The 17274-nt window shown below is 33.5% G+C and overlaps 4 protein-coding genes across 4 annotated transcripts; 2 read left to right on the top strand and 2 right to left on the bottom strand.

Moving 5' to 3' along the window:
* The first annotated feature begins 8 nt into the window (after positions 1–8).
* Positions 9–782, top strand: LOC123221011 (50S ribosomal protein L33-like). The gene is made up of 2 exons (XM_044643671.1): positions 9–22; positions 488–782. The coding sequence occupies exon 2, from the start codon at positions 495–497 to the stop codon at positions 666–668; it is 174 nt and encodes a 57-aa protein (XP_044499606.1). The 5' UTR covers positions 9–22; positions 488–494; the 3' UTR covers positions 669–782.
* A 2510-nt stretch (positions 783–3292) lies between these two features.
* LOC123221234 (probable 1-deoxy-D-xylulose-5-phosphate synthase, chloroplastic) lies at positions 3293–7500 on the top strand. Its single transcript, XM_044644011.1, has 10 exons — positions 3293–3709; positions 3870–3998; positions 4107–4271; positions 4455–4605; positions 5083–5354; positions 5455–5728; positions 5977–6284; positions 6399–6680; positions 6761–7045; positions 7161–7500. The coding sequence occupies exons 1-10, from the start codon at positions 3569–3571 to the stop codon at positions 7317–7319; spliced, it is 2166 nt and encodes a 721-aa protein (XP_044499946.1). The 5' UTR covers positions 3293–3568; the 3' UTR covers positions 7320–7500.
* A 1431-nt stretch (positions 7501–8931) lies between these two features.
* LOC123220531 (heavy metal-associated isoprenylated plant protein 19-like) lies at positions 8932–9624 on the bottom strand. Its single transcript, XM_044642779.1, has 3 exons — positions 9591–9624; positions 9423–9491; positions 8932–9325 (listed from the first exon to the last, which is right to left on the bottom strand). Exons 2-3 carry the CDS (start codon positions 9475–9477, stop codon positions 9042–9044), a joined length of 339 nt encoding a protein of 112 aa, XP_044498714.1. The 5' UTR covers positions 9478–9491; positions 9591–9624; the 3' UTR covers positions 8932–9041.
* A 4565-nt stretch (positions 9625–14189) lies between these two features.
* On the bottom strand, positions 14190–15784 carry LOC123220530 (peroxidase 24-like). Its single transcript, XM_044642778.1, has 4 exons — positions 15511–15784; positions 15234–15425; positions 14975–15140; positions 14190–14742 (listed from the first exon to the last, which is right to left on the bottom strand). Exons 1-4 carry the CDS (start codon positions 15715–15717, stop codon positions 14339–14341), a joined length of 969 nt encoding a protein of 322 aa, XP_044498713.1. The 5' UTR covers positions 15718–15784; the 3' UTR covers positions 14190–14338.
* Positions 15785–17274: the final 1490 nt, after the last annotated feature.

Below are 17274 nucleotides of genomic sequence, written 5' to 3'. Positions count from 1 at the left end.
TAAACGTTGTGTGGATTCAGTGGTAAGTACTTCAAATTTCTCAAGATTTTATTTTTATAGCTAGACACTGAAGTTTCAATTTTTGTTTAAAAATTGAATTTTTAATATCTGATTATCATTTTGTTAATCTAATATTGTGTATAATCTAGAGCCTGTTGGACATATATAGAGAGAATTTTTACAATATATTTACTGCATCTGAACGTTTGCTTTTGTGGGAAAATTTCTTTGCAATTCTGTGTGTTTTTTTACTTGAGATGTTCTTGCTGACATGTTGATTGTATACACTGCTGTGTTTGGTATTCTAGCTTGGTTCTTTTTAACACTCTTCGAAGTTTTTCTAGTGTTGCAAGTAATTTACTTGTTTATAATTTCCCTGTATTATATAAACATCTACGCTTGTGAATGTTGGACTTGTAATTTTCAGACAGCTTCTTTCTTGGGGTGACCTGTTTGTGCTAATTTGATTTGTTTTTCTGTGTGCAAGTTGAGGAATGGGTGACAAAAAGAAGACTTTTATGTTCGTTCGGCTTGTCTCGGCTGCTGGGACTGGATTCTTCTATGTCAAGAAGAAGAGTGCCAAGAAAGTTTTGGAGAAGCTTGAGTTCCGAAAATATGACCCTCGTGTGAATCGTCATGTTCTGTTTACAGAAGCGAAAATGAAGTGAGGAAACCTTTTAAGTTCATGCTTTGTGTTATTTTTTATCTTTGAGTCACTATGCGGTTGATTATTTGGACAGTTCTTGACTTACTTAAATCTGAATAAATATTTTTGTTGTGGATGGTTTTTCTGCTTTGATCGTTCTCTGTATTTCAATTCCTTCCTAATACCTCTCAAGGAAAATCCCAAATTTTTTCCTTGATGGCCAGTTTACTACATAGATATGAACACTTGGGTAGCAGAGTTGTTTTGCGGTGGCCAGTTTGATGTTGTGCTGATGCTTAATTCACAGTTGAAAAATTGGGCTCACTGTGTTTTGCTCATTTCTCGCTTGTAACACTTTTTATGTTCTCTTTTGAAAGCTGTGGAAACTAAAATCCTAGTAAGCTTGAAAAGGCTAATATTAAACGTGAAGAGAGGAGAAATCATACTTATTTTTTAGAATTCAGTTGCTAGCTTGGCTCAACGACCCATTGAATTCAAACGTTTCAACCAAGTTAATGTGTGGCTTCTTGATATTGTTCAAAGTATGCATATTTTTGCCTTTGAATTTCCTCCAACAATATTGGGAGATTGGCGTTGACATCTTTCATGTATTAGCTCTTTCTTGTGAGTGATTATTTCCTTTTAAACTCAATATAGAGGCAACACATGAGGATAAATGACTGTCCAAGTGGCTGTAAAGTTTTCCAAAAACACTTAAACCTCTAGGGAGAAACTAGAAACACAATAACTAATGAACATAAAATGCCCAGGAGTGAAGCAAGTTGTGGTATGATATGTGTTGTATTCAGAAAATGAAAACAAAGCAGAAGATGGGGTTTGCAGAAAAACCGGCTTTACATGGTATGAACATCTGTCAATTACCCAAGGGGAGAATTGAAGTAATTAAGAATGTTAAAAGTTCGTAAAAGAGCTGGCGAAAAGCAGTTTTTATAAGTATGTTGTGGACATGGGAAATGATTAAAAATCATCACCTGCTGCAATTCTGTTCTCACTGGCTCTGGTTAACTTGAGGATTCAATATAACTCCGATTTGTTAATCAAGCTACATATAATATTTGACCTTTAATTTGAGGTGGAAAATCAATCTTAAAACATTAAATTATAGACACAAAAACCTGCCGTGTCATTAAGAGGACCACAACTTCGTAGGAAGACTTCTGATTTTCTATTAATCTAAAGCCACTATCCTATTTTGTTTTCAACCTGCCTTCCAATATAATGAGCAAAGTGTGTAAGGTTGCCTCTCTCTCGGCCAGAAGATTGATGCAATATCTTTGGAGAAAAATTATGGTCAGGTAACCGGCCAATTACTGAGCAGAGGATTATCCTATGCCCAGAAGTAACAGATTCAACACAACGATTGAGTCTTTCAGATATGGTTAAAAGTAAGGGTAATTAATTAAAATGACCATAATTTCAGGGGGGATCAACTCTTAAGGGGTTACGAGGACATGACTAATAGATTGGCGTTGGACAAGATTATCCTATATACAAACTTGTCTTATAAATTTGTTTTCGTCCACCTGAAAATTGGTGTCTCTTAAATAAGTTTGATGACAATCTTCGATGGATGAAGACAAGTCTTTATCCTCCTAAAAAGACAAAGATAACGGATCTTTTTTGCCTCTTTATCGGATAAAGATGATTCATTTTTATCCAATAAAAATGGTCACCGATACCTGAAGATTGATGGAAGAAAAAGATGGTGGAAACGCTAGTTATTGGATAGTCATTGGAGAAGGAGAAAAAAAACCTTAGAGGAAAAAATGTAAATTTTCAAACTTTGTATGAAAGAATTTGTTAGTTTTTTAATCTAAAAGAGGGAGAAATATGATAAAATTTTAGTTTTTTTTTATATTTTTAGTTAAATGATGTTTTTACTCTTATAACTAACAATAAATTTAAACAAAAGTTAAATAATGAGTAAGTATTTGAGTTTTTAAAAGTTAATGGATGTTACTTTGGGAATGTACCAAACTTAGGTTTTTGTTGTTTTCTTTTAAAATGATAAAAAGTTTTATCTTTCCAGTTTAGAATGACATCAGTTGGAGAAAAAGATAAAGAGAGAGAGACTGTCAGATAGAAAAAAAGTATCAATAAAGAGAGATCGTTGGCGATAGATCAGAGGTTGAAAATTAAACCTTAAAGAGAAAGTTTATTTTTTAATATTTGGTTTAGGAGAAAAATTATTTATTTTTAATGATCAAAGAGATAAATAAAATAAATTTTTAATTTATTTTTAATATTATAAATAAAATAATAATTTTATTTTAAAAATTAATAAATTTATTAATGGATGAATAAGTAAAAGGATTTTCAAAATCGGAAGGATAAAAATTTGAGAAAATGGCCATCTTTACGTGTAAATAAGTCCCTCTGCTTAAAAATAAAAAAAAACATTAATACTTAACGATATATCAGAATTACAAAAATTGCCGCAGTGCACATGGTGTTTCACTTTAATTGCTTTCTCATACTATAATACGGCAAATCTATCTTCGAATCTATCCATTTGTGATTTCTGATGACATGGCCCAATCAGATGCCACCTGCCGCTTAGTTTCTGTAAGATTTGTGCCGGCCCTGCAATGGAGAAATGGTGAGAATATTAATAAGAAAAGCAAAGCAAAAGCGTGTAAACGCGCTCAACTCTATCAACTTATCAACTTTGAACCACACAACACAGCGCATTCAGATTTCTGTCTTCTGTTTATACGAATTATTCAATTCCCTCCACTGTTCTCACCACTACTAATCACTAATTCACTTTGAAAAGACAGCCTCCATTATATTATATATCTCTTCATTGCTGCTCTCTCACTTCAGCACTCTTCATTGCATGGTCATTCTTTTTTTAGTTTCTTTGTCTTCTTCCTTGCTGGGTTCATTGCCTTTGCTTCTATGGCTCTATCTGCATTCCCATTTCCTTCTCATGCCAACCGTTCACCTCCAACACTTGCTGATCCTCATAAATCAACTTCTCTTTCTTCTATGTTCTGGGGTGCAGATCTGTGTAGTCAATCTCTTTACAAGCTCAATCAGGTTTGCAACATTATGTATTGCTTATTTGGTTGATGATAGAAGAAGAGTCCGCCAATTATCTATTTCTTTCTGTTTAACGTAGATTTTCTTGTCCTCTTTTGAAAAATGAAAAATAAAATTCACCCGAAGGAAATGGGTGTTTTGTTGTGATTTGATTCAGGCCAAGAAAAGGTCGGGCAGGATTTTTGCATCACTTTCAGAGACTGGAGAATATCACTCACAAAGACCACAAACACCTCTATTGGACACCATTAATTATCCAATTCACATGAAAAATCTATCAATCAGGGTACTTAACTAAAACACTACTAACCACTTCTTCTTTCATTAATGAACCAACATCTTCATATCTTGGTGTTAAATTTGTGTGAAAGTTGGTAAATTTTCATCAATGCAGGAGCTGAAACAATTGGCAGATGAGCTGCGGTCTGATGTTGTATTCAATGTATCCAAAACTGGGGGTCATTTGGGCTCTAGCCTTGGTGTTGTTGAACTCACTGTTGCTCTTCATTATGTTTTTAATGCTCCTCAAGACAGGATACTATGGGATGTTGGTCATCAGGTTCTATTCCAACCTTACTTTTTTCCTTAATTTTCCCTTTTCTTTTCGGTATCTTTGTGTAGAGAGACTTGTCTTAACTTATTAAGGATAATTCTTCTGACTTTGATTGTGTGATTATATTTCTGCAGTTATGGTTAGGAAAATTGTTCGTACTTTGATTGTATTACCATTTTTTCTTTGCAGTCTTACCCTCATAAAATCTTGACTGGGAGAAGAGATAAGATGCATACCTTGAGGCAAACAAATGGACTTGCAGGGTTCACAAAACGATCGGAGAGTGAATATGACTGCTTTGGAACTGGCCATAGTTCTACCACTATCTCTGCAGGACTGGGTAGTTTTCTATTGCTTTTTTTCCATTCCAGGAACATATAATAATAATGTTTGAAGAGGAGTTATAATTGGACTATGGTTTGAGCTCAAATTTTCCAAGTAAAAAACTATCTATTTTAGAGTATAGGTGATGTTATAAAGTCAGAGCTATACCAATTTTTTAAGGTAAACAATAATTTTATTCAAGAAGTTTGGCAACTTGTAGATAAGAAATTAATTTCCCCAAAAATTGAGAGCTGAGTGGCTTTGTTTATTTTTCATTTTCTTGATTAGTGAGAAGTTGAATTTTGAAAATTGAAAATTATGTTGACACGTCTCATGAATCTCCGAGTTTGCATATCCTTAGACAGTGACTTACAAAATATGCAGAACTTGTTATCTTGGTTTCAATTCCAGTTTATTTAAATTTTATGTTTTAATAGACATATCGCCTTGGTTCAATTTATATATTATAATCTGGGATCATTTGGATGAATAGGTATGGCTGTGGGCAGGGATATTAAAGGAAGAAAGAACAATGTAGTTGCCGTTATAGGCGATGGTGCCATGACTGCAGGTCAGGCTTATGAAGCTATGAACAATGCTGGGTACCTGGATTCAGACATGATTGTTATTCTTAATGACAACAAACAGGTTTCTCTGCCTACTGCCAATCTGGATGGGCCGATACCACCTGTAGGAGCCTTGAGCAGTGCTCTCAGTAGGTTGCAATCAAACAGGCCTCTTAGGGAACTCAGAGAGGTTGCCAAAGTAAGTAAAAATTATATAGTAGTTAGCGAAAAGAATGTAAGCTTATATCCGGGAAACAGATGAAACTGAACATGGTTTATGTTTATTGACAACATTGCAGGGAGTTACAAAACAAATTGGTGGACCTATGCATGAACTGGCAGCAAAAGTTGATGAATATGCTCGTGGGATGATTAGTGGTTCTGGATCAACATTATTTGAAGAGCTTGGACTGTATTACATCGGTCCTGTTGATGGTCATAACATAGATGACCTTGTTTCCATTCTCAAAGAGGTGAAGGATACCAAAACAACAGGTCCAGTCCTGATCCATGTTGTCACTGAGAAAGGCCATGGATATCCATATGCAGAACGGGCAGCAGACAAGTACCATGGTAAATACTTACTATCTGTTTTTATCACTTGAGTGCATAGGGATGCCATTGGACGCTTATTGCCCTCCCAGAATAATTTGAAATTCTTTTGTGAAAAAAATAATCATTCAATACATTGTGCCGGCTAAAATTATCCTTTAGGTGGAAGAGAAGGATTTTTCTCATGCATTTTCTGTACACTATCTTGCTTTATGGAATTAATTATATCTTAAAGAAAATAATAATTTTCACTTGAATTTGTTTTGCAGGAGTGGCAAAATTTGATCCAGCAACTGGAAAGCAATTCAAAGGCAGTGCCCCTACACAGTCTTACACAACATATTTTGCGGAAGCTTTGATTGCAGAAGCAGAGGCAGACAAGAATATTGTTGCAATCCACGCTGCAATGGGAGGTGGAACAGGACTAAATCTTTTCCTTCGTCGCTTCCCTAGTAGATGCTTTGATGTCGGGATAGCAGAACAGCATGCTGTTACTTTTGCCGCAGGTCTGGCCTGTGAAGGCCTAAAACCTTTTTGTGCAATCTATTCATCTTTCATGCAGAGGGCTTATGACCAGGCAAGTGTAGAACTTCTTTCACATCTATTCAGTTGATATTGCATTACCCTGTGATAGTTGAGTTGCCTGCTTAGCATCCTACTTACGATGCCTCCTTCTGGATGTCTACCTCAGGTAGTACATGATGTGGATTTGCAGAAGTTGCCTGTAAGATTTGCAATGGACAGAGCTGGACTAGTTGGAGCTGATGGTCCCACACATTGTGGGGCTTTTGATGTCACTTTCATGGCATGCCTTCCAAACATGGTTGTAATGGCTCCTTCTGATGAGGCTGAGCTGTTTCACATGGTTGCCACTGCTGCTTCTATAGATGATAGACCCAGCTGTTTTAGATATCCGAGAGGAAATGGGGTTGGTGTTCAGTTGCCACCGGGAAATAAAGGCATTCCTCTTGAGGTAAGTTTTGACAAAGTTACAATTTGCTGTTCCTTCAGTTGCGAGAACATATTTACAATTTTCTGTTAAATTGCTTGCAGGTTGGAAAAGGCAGAATATTACTTGAAGGGGATAGAGTAGCACTCTTGGGTTATGGGACAGCTGTTCAGAACTGTTTAGCTGCAGCTGCTTTACTGGAACACCGCGGTTTACAGTTAACAGTAGTAGATGCTCGATTCTGCAAACCACTGGACCGCACCCTTATTCGAAGTCTGGCAAAATCACACGAGTTTTTGATTACTGTAGAGGAAGGATCAATTGGAGGCTTTGGTTCTCATGTTGCTCAGTTCTTAGCCCTTGATGGTCTTCTCGATGGCACAGTAAAGGTATAAATCTAAATTCTTTTCTCAAATTGATCAAAGCACAAGGCCTATTTTATTAAACTTATGTATTGCTAAGGTGTTGAGTACTTGAGTCTTTTGGTTGAATTATTCTGTGCAGTGGAGGCCACTTGTACTCCCTGACCGGTATATCGACCATGGATCTCCGCCTGATCAGTTGGCTGAAGCTGGTCTCACACCATCTCACATTGCGGCAACAGTATTTAACGTACTAGGACAAACCAGAGAGGCTCTGGAGATCATGTCTTTCAAAAGTTAAAAAAGAATACATGAATATTTTTGCTTGTATTCTCCCAGCATTGTACAAATAGCAGAATGCAAGAGTTCATAATTTTCAGCTTCATTAGTGTAAAAATGCTTATGTTGCTAGTAGTAATACAACTGAAGCTCATGGTGTGACAAGTCCTACTTTATTAGAAATGAAATTACTTTAAATATCATCCAGTGGGTAAACTCTGAGATTGATCTTGATCTAGTGTAACTAAGTCTCAAACTCAAGCCCCCTCACCCGGGATTTTCGAGTGTTTTGCCACTCAAAATCTTTTGTGGTTGTTACTCAAGGTATCCTTAATGGTATAAATAATAAATGTTAGGTAATTAAAAAAAGATAAAATTATAAGTATATATTTTAAATACATAAATGATGTATTATTATATAATCTAATATAATATTTAATTATAAAATAATATATTATTTGTTATAAATTTAAAATATATAAATATAATTTTATTAAATTAAAAAGGTTTGATTGGCAGTTAGTGGTAATGGCACATCAACCGAAAGCACAAAAAAGAGATTGACAAGACAACTAATGATCTCAAATTCTACAGGGCCAAGTGCCTACACGAACAACAAAAACAAACCATTCATATATTTCATAAATCCATCATTCAATGGGTGGTTCAATAAGAAAATAGCACTTCCAAGTCCAATAAGATTCTGTTTGCTAGTGGGTTATGCTTTTTGTTTAGATTTAATAGAGCTTCAAGGTCAATTTCTTGCTTTTGAATCATAATTTATTCTGATCAGTAGGCCTCCACACTAAAGTTTTAGGTCCTATCAAGACACCTCCCCTAGATATAATGGTGCCAAATTTAAAGTAGAAATAGGCCGGGAAGTTGCTTTAAGAAAATTCCTGAAAATGGTCTGATGATGAGGCAAATTTCAATTGGTCTTGTCCCTTGTTGCCATCATTTCAGAATTTTGACATTGAAATTCCATTTCCTTTGTTACGTTAAATCATTAGCGATGCGAATACGAATGATGCACGAATTTTCTCTTTTTATAACAAAAACTGATTTTTTTTTTCACTTTATTAGACTTGAAATGCCGTGCCGACCAGCCTTGTGGATCGTGTCAATCCCTAATTTGACATGGCTTAAGATAGAGTTAACCAACCTTTAGATTGAGTTATCCTAGACTTCAAGTAAATTGATTCATCATATTATATATTTTTTAAAATTTTCAATTGTTTTTTTTGAACCATGTTAGACCAACCCAAAGGCTTAATCCAAAGACCCTGTTATATTCAATCAGTCCTAATATGGTCCATAAATTTATGAATCATATTTTCTATAACCTTTTTGGTTAGTGCAAGTTAATCACATGAAGCCCTTGACATAGATTTATTATAAGATATGTAAATGTTTTTTTTCTTAATCATGAAAAATCTAACGTAAGTTAGGTAATTTTTTTGAATTAAATCAATCATATTAAACATATAAATTTTAAAATGAAAGTTGAGTCTAATTCTAAACTCTTTTACTTAAAAATTCTACCATCTTTACCGATCAAAGAACCTTTTAAAGGTTATATGAATATATTTGACTCCTTTTTCTATCGTGCATGCATGCATCTATCTTCAGAAGGGTTTCAAAAATAGCAAAGGAAAACCCACAGTCAATTTAGAAGTATCTTCAGAAGGGTTTCAAAAATGTAAGTTTTCAGAAGTCCTTGAGAACCAAATGCGACGTTGTAGTTTTACATAATTAAACAAGCATTTGGATTCTCATCACTGAACATCGTCATCACTTCACCGTCCTTACAAAAATCAAACAACCATGCCTCATCAACTGGTCCATCTCCATTATTATTTCCTTCATCAACCTCAACTTCCGGGGACTCTTTATTGTTATTATCATCAATCACCATATCAACTCTCTTCCCTGTCTTCTTCTTCAGTTTCTTCAACACTTTCTGTGGATCTATCCGCCCTGTAACTACGACCTCGTGCTCCTTCATATTTGTAGTGAACTTCTCAACGCCTTACAAAAATTATGAATCAATAATTCAAGTATATAATCATTATATACACTATGGTTTACATCATGAGTAATTTATTTAATGAATTAATGTACTTACCTTTCAACTTGGAAATGGCCCTTGCGACTGTTCTTTCGCATGCATTGCAGTGCATTGAGACCTTAAATTCTGCAACAACCACCTATATTTATGTAAAGAAGCAGAGAAAATATGATATATAATCATACTTGTGAATGAGGGTTTGATTAACTTTGAAAAAAATCTTACTTCCAGTTCTTCATTTTTCTCATTTTTGCCCATTGAATCTGTTAGAAGGGAGATAATATACAATTACGTTGAAGGAAGAACCAAAGAAGTGAAAAGTTAGAACGATCGATCCTTTTCATCACAAATGTAACTTAAAGTTTGTAAGAAAGAGAAGAGAGCGGTTAAGGCAGTTATATTTGTTGAAGTCAAATTACGGACAAGAGATGAGATTTAAACCGTCAATTAAACAGTTGTGTAAGATACTTACCCTTCTAACCATTTCTAAATTCAAATTAAGTTTTAATTATTTTTTATCATCAGTAAGATATAGTGTTGTAATTTAAGATTTTGACTTAAATGATATATTAGTTGTTCATCTTTTAAATTTAGTGTAAAAATGAATCGAGTATATTATTAAATATTTAATTTTTAGACCTCGTTATAAGTTAAAAGAGTAATATTATATACATAAATAACATACATAATTTTGTGTATAACTGATGATATATCATTATATGACTGAATAGTTTAAAATTAAAAATAAAATAATACACAATTATATGATAACATGTCACCCATGGATCGTTAAGGTTGTGCACATAGCCAAAGGATCGATTCCCACCCAAACAATGTCGCCTCTCGATGATTCTTCTTCCTTTGGTGGCCTACCTCAATGTCTCTTCTCTCTCTGGTAGTTGCGCGTTGTTCCTCTGGGAAGGCGAGTTGTCTTTTTCTAGAAAGAGATGAAACTCTTCATCTTCTCAGCCTAAATAGCCTGTTAGAGGAAGGAGAGATGATGAAAGAGACATTGTCGAAGGAAGAGAAAGTGTCAAGAGGGAGAGGTTGTCAGCGATTACACTGGAGATGTCATCGAAAATTGAAAATTAAACCCTAAAGAGAAAAATGTTGTTTTTTAATACTTAGTCTAAGGGAAAATTGTTAGTTTTTAGGATTTGAAGAGAAAAAAAAGACAAAATTTTAAAGGGTTAAGGTTTCGCCAACTTTAATCGTCTATGAGTAGGTAAATAAAATTTTCATAGTTAAAGAATAGAAACTTAAGAAATCAACCAACTTTGGATGGGAGTTAGTCTGTTGGCCTAATTTAAATGAGATAAATCAGATTTAATCACTAGTAGTAACATTATTCATACGCATAGATAAATGCTAGCTAATTAATTTCACTGAGGATTCACTAGTCGACATTGTTTCCGGATTTCTCCAGCAATTTCTTCTCCAGTGTTTCCCAACTTCTTCATAGACTCAGCAAAAGCCTTTAAGAAATCTTTCGACTTAAACTTTTTCATTTCTGCAATTTTATCAGTGAGCAGTTCAGCATCAGACTGCAATTTAATAGGCTCTTTTTCTGAAGCAGGATGTTGAAGTAATTGCCATCAAATGAGGAGGAACTTTTAGGATCAACTTCTACAGGTGTGGAGGGATTGGTTGCATTATTGGGGGGCACTGATCTTTGAGGGTTTTAGCGTGATCTTCCTCTAGGGAAGGGTCGGCATGTCCCTTACCGGTGAAGTTGTGAAGCCTATTTAAGAATGCTCCACAATGAGCAACAACAATATGGTATAGCCACCTGCCATTACTTCAGTTACGAACTCTATAATCTTTGTACTTGCACATTGTATATTCATGGATCATGCAATAGAAACATATGAAAATATACACGTGTACATCGTGCACCCTATGGTATTGTGTGGTTTAGGAATTTTTTCAAACAAAACTGTAAAAATGGTTTGAAAAAATTCCAAACTAAACCAAATTAATCATTTTAAGTTTCAAATTCAACCAAATTAAACTGAAAAAATACAGTTTAATCTCGTTTGTATTACCATTTAAATTTATTAAAAATAATTCACTTCCAAAATAATATGTATATATTCTCATGCATTTTGCTATGTCCATACTCAACCATTATCATATATAATCATTGGAAAATTACTAAATGTGGAAGTTCAGGTATTTAAAAAAAGGCCAAAGGACTTATTCCACCCAATGATTAGTCTTTTCCTAAGATCTCACCAATTAATATTAAAAAACTTAAACACTTATCTATTTATTAATTTTTTGAATTATTATTAAAATAAAATCGTTATTTAACAAAATATTTAAAAAACTAAAAATTTATCATATTTTTTTATAGATTTAAAAATCTAAAAATTTTCCCCACACTATTATCAAATTTTAAAAAATGACATATTTCCCTCTAGGGTTAGGAATTTTTCCAAGTGTTTGGATTTGGCCTTCCCCCACCCATCTTTCATTGGTAGCCCGATTCATCCGATTCTTGGACATCGGACCCATCTTTCTTCATTTTCATACATTTTTTTCTCAAATGTATGGTAACTCATAATTAAAAAATTGTGAATTTGACTTTTCGTTCTTTACTTTGCCGTTATGCTTGATACTTGTAATTAAAAAAGACAACAACAGCATTAATCTGATTATTTTCACTTTTAATCACTATTTAAAAATATAATTAGGAATGGATATACTCCAACATTAAAAATTAAAAACAAATCAAACTTGAATTTAATTAAAACTCAATTTTATGAAACAATAGCAAAAAAAAAAAAAAAAGGAAGAAGAAGGGGTCCCTCAATTATCGAGTTTCTCATATAAAAGTGGCCGGTCCTGCAAGACTGTAACGTGTTAGATGACTTAAAACATAATGCATCAGAATTAATATTGAGAATAGGGGTGAATACAAAGAAAATTGAATCCAACTATTTGTTGTTTTGAATTCAAATTCGAATACAAATTAATTCTGTTTGAATTTAATTTGAATTTATTGAGTCAACATTAAAAATAGTTTAAGTTCAGTTTGAGTTTAATTCGAATTTATCACTCAAATATATGACTCAAATTATTGGTTTGAATTTATAACTCATTAATAAAATGATGTCGTTTGATAATTATTTAATATAATTTAAATTAAGTCACTAATCAAGTTCAAATCAAATTAAACGATCTATCTAGTTTGTAAGTTAAACCAAATTAAACTTTTTATAACTCGAATTTGATTTAAACTTTTTATAACTTGAATTTGACTTAGCTTTAAAATGAACTGAATTTCTTAATTAAAACTTTATTTATATTTGAAACAAATAAATTTGAATCGAATTAAATTAAATTGACTTCTAAATTTGACCCAACTTAATTCGAATCTAATCCTAATTAAAAATTAAGTTTAAACGGCCATTACATAATTTGTAGATCGACTGTTCAGTCAAACTTGCTAAATATTAAAAATTAAATAGCGATGATTCATAAACTTGAATAAAAAAATATCGAAAACCCAACTTCCCTGCCTAGCCTGGCGAAACTGGCAATTATTAAATTCTTAATTGCTGGAAGGCAAATTATGAACTGCATGATCCGTTGCCTTGTAATCTGTGCTTCCTTCCATAGCAACAGGCTGCTGCTGCTGCACTAATAATTGTTCAAATTATACGTTGTTGCTGAAATGCATGGATGATCTTCTTTCTTCACGTAACAGTTAGTCCTTGCATTATATTTACTGAATCTATGCACTTATTTTTTGGGTATAACATTTGTGTTATTTTGGAAACTTAATAATAATGTTTTCGCAGGAAAAAAGGAATTTGGAGAATATTTTATGGATATTCGTCCCTGCTGATCTCCGTTCCATTTTTATATTTGATGTTGAAGTTCATTATATTATAGCTTTCATATGTCTTTATGAAGAAAATCATGGTTAACATTATGTATTTTACAGATATATTGTTAAGGGGATTTTATGTCATTAGTTTATATACATAATAATATAAGGTTTTTTAGCAAAATAAGCTACGTATAATATGATTCGATTTATTTATTTATTTATTTATAATAAAAAATTCATTTGAATTGAATCAGATAGAATCAGATAAGTTAAGAGTCTTATCTTAATATATTATCAAAAAAGTTAAACAAAATAAATACACTTGATCACCTAAATTGGTCTCCATCAACTTTTTTACGTAGAAAAAAAATCACCTCTGAAAACAAACTAGCTTAAAGAGGAAGGTACAGAAACAAGCCGCGTATACTCAATAAACCTATAACCTCCGCAAGGTGGCAACCATGGAGTCCAATTAATGTTGGCGTCCATTCCTTTGTGTTTCCGAATTGACAGGTGCTGCTGACTCTCTAATCTTATCTTATCCCAAAGAACTTTACAAAAATCCAATTAATGAGGGCTGCTCGTTTCCAATTCCAACTACACTTATTTGAGTTTCGTTATTCTTAGTCAAATTACTGTAATTACATACCAATTTCCACGATGAATGTGCCCGAAATTATATAGATCATTATGTGTAGGATTTACTCTACGTGACACGTCTATTATAAAATATTAAATTAAATTTTAAAATTATAAAAATATCTAACAATATCATATAATCTAAATATGTAATATTATCAAAACTATCTATGTTAAAATGATATATATATATATATATATATTTTTTTTGAAAACTCTTTTGAATAGAGTAAAACTATATTATATGAGATTCAGAGAGAACACTTAATTAATTTATAGTAAATTATTATTAGGTTATTCAATTTTTTATTTTTGGTAAACTAAAATATTTCATTGGTCAATGACCATTACACGCTTTAAATACCAACCTTTATTACATGAGTAATAGGCAACAACAAGAAATGAAATATTCAAAGCAAGAATCTTTTCAACCACAAACGCTTAATATTCATATTGGTACAAGAATGGAACCCTATAAAATATTTTTCTTAAATAATTAATTGATCCTGCTGCAGTTCCTTCTAATCTCTCCTGCAGTTCCCGTGAGAACTTGAATGGCTCCCATTCTCTTCATGGACTGAGCGAACTCGGTGAAAAACTTCATGGAGTTGGTCAACTCTTCCACAATATTCTTGGAGCCCTTCTGGGTTAAAAGCGCGGCATCAGACTGAAACAGTCCTTCGTTTTCCAACAGGATTTTGTAGTAGTGGTTATCAAAATTCAGGGCGCTTCCAGGGTCCATTGGAACAATGGTTGTGTTGTCTGCAAGGCTTTTGCACTGGGTTCTCAAGAAAGCAGCATACTGTGGATTTAAAGAAGGATCCGCGTCGCCTTTTCCAGTGAAATTGTATAGCCTGTTGCTGAAGAAATTGCAGTGGCCAACTCCAATTGTGTGCCCACCTGATGATGACCAATTCGCCAAATTATAACATGCACGGAAATATAAAACTTGCGGATTTAACACGAAAGTTAATTTGACAATGCATTAATTAAAGCTTTTCATGCATTATTTTTTTGGCAAAATGATTCTTACACGCAAGTAATTACTACTCACTGCAATAACTTAAAACCGTTATAGCTAATTCACCCACTTTTGTTTATCATATTTACACCATCTTTAATTAATAATTACCTGATAGAACAACCAAATCATGAACGGTGAGGCCTTTGCTGGCAAAAGATTGTTTGAGGGTGGAGAAGTTAAAGGTAGGTTGAGGAATGTTGGCAAGGGCCTCAGAAGCACGAGAAATTCTTCCGTCTCTTCTGCCTGTTAGCACCTCCCACAGTGGCTTCTTATACTGCAATAACACGGGCGTGCATGGTTATGTACTGGGTTTATATTTTTAAAGCCATATATTAAAATATATGATTTAGAAGAGTCAATTATTTACTTGATAAGAAACTGAGTCTCTGGCTGCTAAAGCTACGATATCTGCGCAAGAGACTATTCCAGGGCAAGTCTTCTCCAACTGGATCTTCACTTCTTCAATAATATCAAATCCTCCCAGGGAGAGATTCGGAAGTGCAGCCTTCTCGGCTGTGTTGTTTGGTGTAGAGTCTATCAAGACTGAGGCATCGCAACCCTGAGAGACAAATTAAACCAGTTGTCACTTCTGCAAGACCAAACACATTGTGCTTACATAATTTTAACAAACATATATACATTACCCTGACAAAACAATCATGAAAATGCATTCTGAGAAACTTTGCAGGCAAAGTCGAATTGCTGGCAACACTTTTCCATATGATGTCTTTCACAATTTCCTCAGCCTTTGGGCAACTTTTCTTGTAAAAATGTTTCCTCAATTCCCCTCCATGACAAACTCCCAACACTGTTACTACAGTGATAAAGAAAAAAACCAAGCCACCTTTCATCTCTCTAGGAGTTTTCCTCTTTATCTCTTTGTGTTTTGAGTTCTAAACTGCTAAAACAATGCACCTTTTTATACAAAGGCCACCGCTTAATTCTCCTTTAAACAAATAATTGTAGGCCAGCTTGCTTGGGAACAGGTAAAGAAAAAACTTTTAAAAGATGTTAACAAGTTGCCCGCATAGAAGTTTCTTTTTGACTCGGTATCCTAGAGCTAGATTATTGACTTCACCAAGTTTAACGTAATAATTAGGCATGATTAAATGCTAATATTTGACACTCAAATTTATCAAATCAATGGCTTCATGAGAGACATGCAGAAGATGAACCAGTTTAGGAAATATGCATGCAAACGGCAAACCAATTTCTATTTTAATTAAACAAACTATATGTTAGGATTTCAAATCATCTCTATACTTTATTAGAACTAATTATATAACAATTTCCCTCGCCGCCTATGATGCAATACAAAACAGACAGGGAGGGTAGAAGTTTTGTATTTAATTAAACACACATTATCTTAGTTTATCTTCTTCTCATAATGTGAATACAATAATTAATTTGGTTATGTTAAATAATACTCGGCAGGTTGGTGCTTGCTGCTGGAACCAATCGATTCTACCAAATGTTGAGATCTCGTGGAAGTCAGAGCCTAAAAAGGAGTATGAATCATAGCTAGATTAGTTGGATCCGCCAGGTTTTTTTAATTTCCTTAAAGGCGTCATACAATGTATGGATAAAATTATTATATTTAAACCAAGGTTTGAATTTCATTTACATTTTGTAAGTTCCAGAGACTAATCAAAGCTGATTTCACCCCCCTAAAAAATTGACAGCATACCGGCTGGCTGATGCAGGCTGTATTAAGTTCATTTCCTGAAAATCAACTGCCATAAGAAATTTGTTGCCGGACTCATTTGGATGAAATTTCTATATTAATTAAATTACAACTTTTTTTTTTTTATTAAAAGCGTATTTTCCAGTTGAGTTTTTTTTTTTTTTCCTTGATTACGAATATAAGATTTTGAATATTCAGAGGGCTAGGAAAATTCAGAAAACAGCAGAAATAGCTTGCGGCAGACTTCACAATATTTGTTCGTCAGAGTTGCTTAAAATTAATCATCACGTTAAAAGATTCATGTAATATTGATATACAATTGAACCCTTGACTATTAGGGACAGAGTACTAACATTTTCTATTAATTGAATATAAAATAAACCCCTTCTTTTCGCCCAAGCAAACTGTATGAGTTTCACCCTACCATCCATTAATTAAATTAAGAACCTTCACCGGTTAAAAAAATATATTTCGGTGGCTTAATTAATTGAATAAGTCTCAGTCAAAGCTTACTAATTTTTGGCTGAAAGCACATGCTAGAAGTTTTTACCTTTCTAATTGCAATTTGAAAGTAGGGTTCTTAATTTTTATGAAAACAAACTGGGGTTTGTTCGACTAATCCCATCGAATTCTCTCTATATAACTATTAACTTCATTTTTTTTTATATATTATACATCTTTCACACAAGGTACCATGTTACTTCATACATTTGTTTATCAGAAG

The sequence above is a fragment of the Mangifera indica genome, chromosome 7 (assembly GCF_011075055.1).
Source record: "Mangifera indica cultivar Alphonso chromosome 7, CATAS_Mindica_2.1, whole genome shotgun sequence".
Classification (NCBI taxonomy): domain Eukaryota; kingdom Viridiplantae; phylum Streptophyta; class Magnoliopsida; order Sapindales; family Anacardiaceae; genus Mangifera; species Mangifera indica.
Note: the sequence above shows the minus strand (reverse complement) of the source record. Positions and strands in the feature narration are given on the sequence as shown.

Excerpts from the sequence above, each read along its gene's own strand:
- LOC123221011 (XM_044643671.1), top strand. The coding sequence starts at position 495 with ATGGGTGACAAAAAGAAGACTTTTATGTTCGTTCGGCTTGTCTCGGCT.
- LOC123221234 (XM_044644011.1), top strand. The coding sequence starts at position 3,569 with ATGGCTCTATCTGCATTCCCATTTCCTTCTCATGCCAACCGTTCACCT. Across the intron at positions 4,272-4,454 it reads TATGGGATGTTGGTCATCAG|TCTTACCCTCATAAAATCTT; the intron begins GTTCTATTCCAA and ends TTTTCTTTGCAG. Across the intron at positions 4,606-5,082 it reads CACTATCTCTGCAGGACTGG|GTATGGCTGTGGGCAGGGAT; the intron begins GTAGTTTTCTAT and ends TTGGATGAATAG.
- LOC123220531 (XM_044642779.1), bottom strand. The coding sequence starts at position 9,477 with ATGCACTGCAATGCATGCGAAAGAACAGTCGCAAGGGCCATTTCCAAG. Across the intron at positions 9,326-9,422 it reads GGCCATTTCCAAGTTGAAAG|GCGTTGAGAAGTTCACTACA; the intron begins GTAAGTACATTA and ends AATTTTTGTAAG.
- LOC123220530 (XM_044642778.1), bottom strand. The coding sequence starts at position 15,717 with ATGAAAGGTGGCTTGGTTTTTTTCTTTATCACTGTAGTAACAGTGTTG. Across the intron at positions 15,426-15,510 it reads TTCATGATTGTTTTGTCAGG|GGTTGCGATGCCTCAGTCTT; the intron begins GTAATGTATATA and ends TTTGTCTCTCAG. Across the intron at positions 14,743-14,974 it reads TGATTTGGTTGTTCTATCAG|GTGGGCACACAATTGGAGTT; the intron begins GTAATTATTAAT and ends GGTCATCATCAG.